The sequence below is a fragment of the Diadema antillarum genome, unplaced genomic scaffold, assembly GCF_040938485.1.
Source record: "Diadema antillarum isolate AM-2024a unplaced genomic scaffold, OU_Dant_1.0 scf00000163, whole genome shotgun sequence".
Lineage (NCBI taxonomy): Eukaryota > Metazoa > Echinodermata > Echinoidea > Diadematoida > Diadematidae > Diadema > Diadema antillarum.
In genome coordinates, this window is record NW_027271052.1 from 2,590,067 (window position 1) to 2,597,993 (window position 7,927).

The 7,927-nt window shown below is 37.6% G+C and overlaps 1 protein-coding gene across 4 annotated transcripts in view; it reads left to right on the forward strand.

Moving 5' to 3' along the window:
* The window catches only part of LOC139722316 (heterogeneous nuclear ribonucleoprotein K-like), a 159,630-nt gene extending 151,948 nt beyond the window's left edge, over nt 1–7,682 (forward strand). For 3 of the 4 annotated variants that reach the window (XM_071633627.1, XM_071633625.1, XM_071633626.1), the window contains 7 exons: nt 500–628; nt 1,348–1,676; nt 2,536–2,554; nt 4,393–4,426; nt 4,943–4,980; nt 5,437–5,606; nt 6,558–7,682. In XM_071633627.1, coding sequence (XP_071489728.1) covers nt 500–628; nt 1,348–1,676; nt 2,536–2,554; nt 4,393–4,426; nt 4,943–4,980; nt 5,437–5,606; nt 6,558–6,588 — 750 coding nt within the window. In that variant the 3' untranslated portion in view covers nt 6,589–7,682. The remainder of the gene's footprint in view (nt 1–499; nt 629–1,347; nt 1,677–2,535; nt 2,555–4,392; nt 4,427–4,942; nt 4,981–5,436; nt 5,607–6,557) is intronic. The other variant, XR_011710278.1, reaches the window with a different exon arrangement.
* Nucleotides 7,683–7,927: the final 245 nt, after the last annotated feature.

The window sequence follows — 7,927 nt, forward strand, 5'->3', positions numbered from 1 at the left end:
GTAGGCATTAGATAGTCAGACTGTACTTGTATCTCTTTTCTCTTGTCTTTTCCATCACTCCCATTCCTGGTCTAGCCATTTTGATGTTTGGTTTTCACTCTGTGTGTTACATTCATACTTGTGTGATGTGGTTTGCATGTTATTTCAGTTCTTGCTTCTCTGTTCATGTTTTATAATATGTCTCTCATTCTTCCACTCTATTCTTGTGCCGTCTTGAAGTTTGCCAAAGGTTTTATTTTCTCTGTATGAAAATGATATTTCCATTTATTAATGTCTGTGTGTATGTGTTTATGTGTGTATTTACCCATCTTTCATCTTAGCAAAAGAGAAGATATTATAGATCCTCTCTGTTACTGATAACCCAGTGAGTTTAAAATGGCTTCCATCATCAGTGAAATGATGTAATATGTCCCAGATACTGAGCCTTTGTATCCTACTGGTATGAGTGTGATGTAAGATTGATTGAAGATTGTCCCTTTTGTTCCTGGTCCTTCCGCAGCAAAGTGGAGCCAACATCAAAGTGTTCTCTGACGTCTGCCCCAACTCCACGGATCGCATCATCCAAGTGGGTGGGGTCACTGATAAGATCATTGATGCTTTGCGAGAGTTACAGAATCTGATCAGTGCTGTAAGTATCTCGGTGTATGTACTCTGAATACTGTCATAGACTGTGGCTATATTCATACTGTTTAGAGATAATTGCATGCATGTGTGAGTACAGAGTTAGTCTTATTCCAGCCCTTTGTAGTAGTCTGAATCTAAACACCCCTTACCGAGCAGGACAAACAAGATTTGTTCATTGTCCCTTTGTAATCTTTTTATGAAAGGCTTATAGAAATTTTAGTGACACTGACTATATGTTTTGTCAAGCATAAAACAAGAAATTTGAGAAACGTATTTTAAGTATCTGGTAGGAGTAGAGAACCAAGCTGCTAAGTAGCCAACAGGTCTTAACTAGATGTGTTTTGCTAGTAAACCAATTGGCTTATCATCACAGATTTAAAGGCATTCGAATAATGTGGGATGTTTTGACATATTGGAATGGAAACCAATGGGGAATATGTGTGTTTTTTTCTCAGATGTTGAATGTAGATAAATGAATATCTTATATACAAAGCAGTGTATATATAAATATAATGAGATTTATGCTGTACCATTCGTATACAGACATCCTTCCTTGTGTTGCACTGTATTTCTTGAGTCAGAAATTTCCAGCTAATGTTTGTATTTCAATCTGTCCGTGCCTGTAAACAAATCAGTCATAGCTCCATGCACCACAGTGCCTGTATCGATCATCGAGGGTCATGTGTGTGTTTAATTTAATTTGTGATTTCTCCTTCCTTGCAGACTCCAATAAAAGGCCCTTCCCAGCCCTACGACCCCTACTGCTTCGATCCCTTCTATGCTCTCACTTACGGAGGCTACACGGGCTCCACAGACAGCAAAAAAGGGGGCGGTGGGGGAAGAATGGGGGGACATAGTATGGGGCGTGGAGGAGGCCAGTATGGGGGCGGAGGTCGCCCCATGGGAGGATTTGACTACATGGGAGGCGGTGGTAGAGGAGGACGAGGGAGAGGGTATGGTGGACGTGGGCTGTTTATGAACCCTGTGGGAGGAATGAGTGGAAACAGAGGAGGAAGAGGAGGAGGAGGAGGAAGTCGGCTCCCAGAACCATTGTGAGTCATCAAATCTTGTCTTTAATAGCATGTCTGGTCTTTTCTCTTTTTATGTGTCTCTATAGTTTATCTCATCTCTTCCATTCTGTCTGGAGTGTTCTGTCTTCTATAGAATACTGATAACCTATTTTTTGGAGATTAAAGCAATTCCTGTCTTGTTTTTCTTGTTGGCTTCATCTCATTCCAGCCATATACCTGTTGTTGTCTTTCCTCAGATCTACATTTTATATTTTCTAGTTTTACCAGTCCATCTGTTTTTCCTCATAATTGTCTCTTTGTTATTTCCTTTCCATATGGCCATTCTGTCCTCTGTACTTTCCACTTGGTCCAAATATGTCTACTGTGTATGAAGGAAATATGAAATATTATCAAATTGCATATTATAGTGTGAGGTCTTATACATGAAAACTGATCAAAATGGTGCTATTTTGGGTACCTAAAACAACACACCACATTGATACAAAAAGACAGAGTAATGTCTTTATATATCTTCTTTTTTGAAATCAGACATGAGTGTAAAATGCATAAATCCTAATTCAGAGTATTTGACAGTGAAGATGGTGGAGTTACTCAGGAGACCATGCCATGTCAGTCAGATGGTCCATGGATATTACTAGTATCTCGTTGATATATTAGTGTATCAATTAGAGTAGAGCTGTGTATCAAGAATACATGTTGATGTTGTGGCAAGTGAAAACAAAATTAATGGCTTCCTCTTGCATTGCGTACATGTAAGCTTATTTTTGATAGTGTATCTTGCTTGTTTTTATGTTGTTGTTCTCATAATTTCAATCATCTTGTGATCCTTAACATTAAATTGAGAATTTTCCCCTTTCTTTCTCTCTTTCTTTAACTACAGGGATCCTGCATTCTACAATGTAAGTATATAGCCTGTAATGCTATATTTCTAGTGGATTGGTTTGACTTCTTATTGCTATTGAGTAGATGTCATATCTTCACAATTTTTTTTCAGGCATTAGATATTAAGCAAAGAGCAGAAGATATAATTTATCTTATTTAAAGTATATCATGTAAGATCTGTGTGATTAAAAAACCTCAAGTGAGATCTGTGCAACAGTTGTGATTTTCTGCCTTTATAATTTGTTGTCAAAGTAATGGCAGAAATATCTGCCTAGTAATGCGTGCATGCAGTCCTTGCAAAAAAAAAAAAAAAAAAATATGAGCTATTCAGATATACGATGGAAGAGGCTTATAGAGAAATGCCGGAGTGCCCTGGTTATGCTGATTATGGGCAATGTAGAGAAGGGGATCAGCTTGCTAACGAGGAATGAACGTGTCTTGGCCTGCTTGCTATCAGAGCTCTCCTCACACTCATACCAGGCAAGTGGAAAGAGACCAAAAGAAGTTGATAGAAATATCAAAATATTCATCAATTCCATAAGGTTTTATGAAATGAGCTCAAGTCCACAGCAAGAGATGACTTAGAGACATCAAATAATCCCCTCCGAGCGCTGGAGAGATTTTGTCAGAATCTCAGGGGATTTTACAACCTCATTAGTATGCTGATTAACCAAGTCTTCATCTCCAATTTTATCTTTCTTACTTTCTCAATCTTCTCTTTCCTTCGTTCCTTCCATCCTTCTAAATCTTCCTCTTTTACCTCTTGTATTTGTGTCTAGTGGTGTGTGTTAAGTCTTGTCTGAAATAGGAAAGATAGGGTTGAAATGAGAAGCCTGGCTGTTAAAGCCCGTTGGAAATCAATAGATAGAACCATCTAGTGGGGAGAAGGCAGGCTACAATGAACTTCAACCTGTTTTCCATAGCTGGCAAATTGGAACAATTACACATGCACCATTGGTTGTCCTACTTCATATCTACAAAGTTGTTATTGTATCTATGAATAGAATATTGTATTTACAAATAGAATGAAATTATATTGCTTTTGTAGTCATCGAAGCATATTCATGGGTTGTTTACTCTTTTTCACAGTTTACCCCTTTTGTATGTCCCTCTCTTTCATCCTTTAAAAAGCGTATGTAATTTAGTGCCATAGCCCCGTATCAGGCAGATGAAGCCTCTGAGTATAGTTATCCAGGAATGCTTTAGGATATTGAGTGAAAGTAAGTGTGAGGAAGAGTAGAGAGAGAGAGATGAATTGAGTCTTCAAATAAAGCTAGATTGACAGGAAGCCCTAGGGTGTTTGTACTTCTACTCCTGGTGTAGGAGTACAGTCTTCTTCCAAGTGGTGTGTTTGAAGGTTTGTGGTCAATGTGAGTTGTTATCACAGCTGTGTTCATCCAGCAAACGGGCTGCTGCTCCTCTAGACAGACAATTGAATCCCATAGCTCTCTCACTCCTTCTTAGCCCCTTCCTATTCTTCATTCTGCTTTGCAGTGTCCAATTGTATCAAGGCTCTAAGTTATTCTGGATATTCATTTTTGATGCAGTGGACTGACTTTGATTTTCATTCTAAATTTCATTTTAATGAAAAACATGAATATTGGGAATTAGTGAATTTATGTACATTTTTATATTTTCCATCGAAAAGCATGTCATTTTCGTTTCTTTTTCCACAATGAAGGTTTTTCTTTTTCCTCGGAAGAACTTGTACTTCATAGTTTTCTCTCATCATTCTATCCTCATATCTATTCACTTCTTTGATATTTTTTGGGTTGTGGCACCCAATGGCACAATATGCTACCTGATACTTGGACTAATATTTCCTCTTATCTTCTGTGTTTCTTTCTTCTCTCAGCAGAGTGGACGTGATGGATTTGAAAGCTTAGAGAGTGAGTATGATGCTGTCTCCTTCCTTCTATCAACCAGTAGATGAAGGGATTTCACAATATACCAAAGCAGAAGTAGATTGTGAAAGAATTGTTAGTGCTTATTGTTCATTTCATAAAATTTCAATGACAATCCTTACTTCACAGTTAGATACTGGACAAAGAAATGAGGGTATTTTTTCTGTAATGTCTAAGGTAGCATAAATAAATGTTGATACTAGTAATTAGATTTCTGAGGCAACATCATAGAGATTGCATAGGAGCTTTACCTGTCTTGACTTGGTTCATCCTCTCATTTCACTTGTTTGAGGTTCTACTCTCTAGCTCAGTGAACCGGTGATGTGTGCAAAATGCAGATGATATCTAGAATTAAAAATGTACTTGTAGGATAGTGAATGCAAGATGAGAACCTTTTTATATTCCTTGAGTGAAGCAAACATGGATGTTAAGCTTCATGCTGAATGACTTCTCTGCTCCTTTCTGGTTTGACATCTTACTATTTCATTTCTCTCCTTGCAGACACAGAGAGGACAATACAGGTCACGATCCCCAAAGATGTGAGTAATTTTCATTCCTTTAACATACATGTTTCACACAGATGAAAGAGATAATTGTTGTCAAAAGTACCTTTCACCACTGTAGTAAATTACAAACAGGCAAATAGGTTGGGGAGTAAATAGAGTAAATGTAATAATGACTTTAAAAACAAAGGATAGGTCACTGAATGAACAAAGATGGTCTTTTTTTTTTTTTTCCGGATCGATGCGCTTAGAAACATCAGTATTAAGCGCTATATAAATGTTATTCATTATCATTTTTTTTTCTTCAAAGTACATCAAAATGATCACTCTCTTACCTATGAAGCATTGTGCAAAGGAAACTCAATAAGCCTCCCAAGAATATTTTCCAGTTTGATCACCACTAGAATCTTGTATTCTGTGTAGAGTTCGAGTGATGTCAGGTTTGATGTTTGCAAGCAATCAATGCTGTGACTTCTTTCTTTGTACTCGTAGTTAGCTGGCGCCATCATTGGGTCTCAAGGGTCCAGGATCCGTGCCATTCGAACACGCAGCTGTGCAACCATCAAGATAGAGGACGCCAAGCCTGACTCCATTGATCGCATCATCACCATCACGGGCACGGACGACCAGATCAACTACGCCCAATACCTGCTCCAAGAAAGGTACATTTGATCATCTCACACATAGAATGTTTTCAGAATATAACATTGACAACTAAAATGTAGAAATTTGACATCAGCAAACAGTTTGAGACTACTTCTCCCCGTCCAACTTATACCAGCTTCTACTAGGTGCTGCTAGGTGACTTTGTAATTCCACTGAATGTGCATGGTACTCGTACTGCTGCTGGTCCTTGCCACCGTCTGGTTTCACCCTACATCTACTCTCTAATAGCCGTCTGTCTAGAGGAAAAAGACAGGCTAGAGATGGAATATATCAACAGTCCTGCCTTTGGCCCCATGGAAGACTAGTGATTTTGTTGTTGTGAATCTCTGTGAGCAAACAAAAAATCACTGTCGGCCACTGGGGAGGAGGGCACACTCATCCGGTCATCCCTCAACGAATCGGTCTCAAAGGCATCCCAGGAGGGTTCTTAAAGGATTTCCTACTGATGTCATCAATGACAGTGACTTTGACATGAGTGGCTGCTTCAATAGCACCATCATTAGTAGTATCTGTTCTGACATACATGATTGTACTACAGAGACATTTCACATCTGAATGATACACTTTACACCGGTATTTATTAAGAGTGTCATTCTAAAAACAAAAATTAATTTCTTACAAGATTGATGGTGTGATTCACAGTGAAAATTTGTTACAGATTTCTTGAAGCAAGGTCATGAATTATTCAAAAAGTGCAACTGAACATTGGTACCTTGTTTTCTCTAATGAATTTCTTAAGTGAAGTCAGTTCATCATCAGTGTCAACTGTAAAAGATGTAAATTATTGAGAGTATTACCAAAGTCAATGTAACAAATAATCTGTCCTACAGGGAAGATAAAGTAAGATAAGGAAGCAATTTAAGTGACTGTCAGAAAAACATGGTTGAAACAGAGTGTCTGCTTACTCAAAGTATGTGTTCTTCCTTTTCCATCTCTCACCCATACAGTGTGAGGCAGTTCTCTGGGCTGAAGTACTAGGGACTGAAAGCAGCTGGATCAGTGAAACATGTGTCAAAAAGACTCGTCTCGGTCAACACATTTCATCTCATTATGTTTGAGACTAAGGCAGGATGTATAAAGTGTACTCACAGTCTCTCCATTCTCATTGCTAGATGTTCAAGGCACACAGAACAAATGTCAAAGCAGCTGTAGTAGACAAAGAAATGCCTTCATGTGTGATGCAAACTGTTCTAGCTATCTCATGTACTTGTCAAAATCCCCCAAAGCTTGTAGGTCATACGATCATGGTGAGTTCAATGATTCATTCAAGGTATTGGCTGTATTTGAAGAATTTCAAGGAAATCTAGTAATTTCCTGTCATCATCATGATGCTCAACTGCAATCTAAGATCAGTCGTGTCATTTGTTTGCTGAAATCTCTTTTGTCTTTTGTAAAGATGGGGAAAAAAAGATTAATGGAAGTATTTCATGTACCTGAAAGAGGACTAGTATTTTTGCCATTTTAGTTGAAGTGCATCAATCAAGATTTTTAGATCATTTTGCCAAAAAGTAAGAATTTTCCCAGACTGCATTGTTTTTGTAATAGCATATACATTTCACACAAAATATTTGTGTGAAATATGATGTGAAATTGTCATTTTCAGATCTTTGCAACATGACTCACTGCTAGAATTAGCATTGTGTAGAGGTGTTAAGGATTTTATTTTACTGCAATGTACTGTAATATCCATAGATGAGGAGTAAAATTAACCACACAAATTTTGTAGAGTCCTTTTTAATCTCTGCTTCTCAACTTTTTTCAACCCAAGGCCCACTTTTGCTCCTACCCTTTTTTTTTTTCCTTTTTTTAAAGCATATAATTAGCTCAAATATGAATCTTTTTTTATTTCATATTTGGCTGAAAGACTGGTTGAGAAGCACTGTTTTAAATTATTGTACTGCTGAAGGAGCAGTTTTAGCTCAAGTGGATGAATAATGAGATTCCTGGTTCATGTCCTGTGCTTGCAACAGGTGTACCCCCAGGCAAGGCACTTTGTCCTAATCATTTTGGACATACATGTGAAAGAAAGGGTCTTTGATGAACTTCAACTTGCCTTTGGCTTGCCTGACAAAGCATATCAAATTTGCATGAGAGAATTCTTTGCTTATGATTAATGTGATTTACTGAATGAAATTTCCATCTAAAATAATGAAATTAAGCTTGAGAATATCCACAAATCATATTGCATTGTAAATGAAATATATTATGTGATTGAAGCACATAAGTTATTTGCCATCTCTAGCCTCAAAGGTATGAAAATTAACTTCTATTAGTAGTGACAAGATTGTGAATTGAAATGTTTCGGTTTTTTTAACCC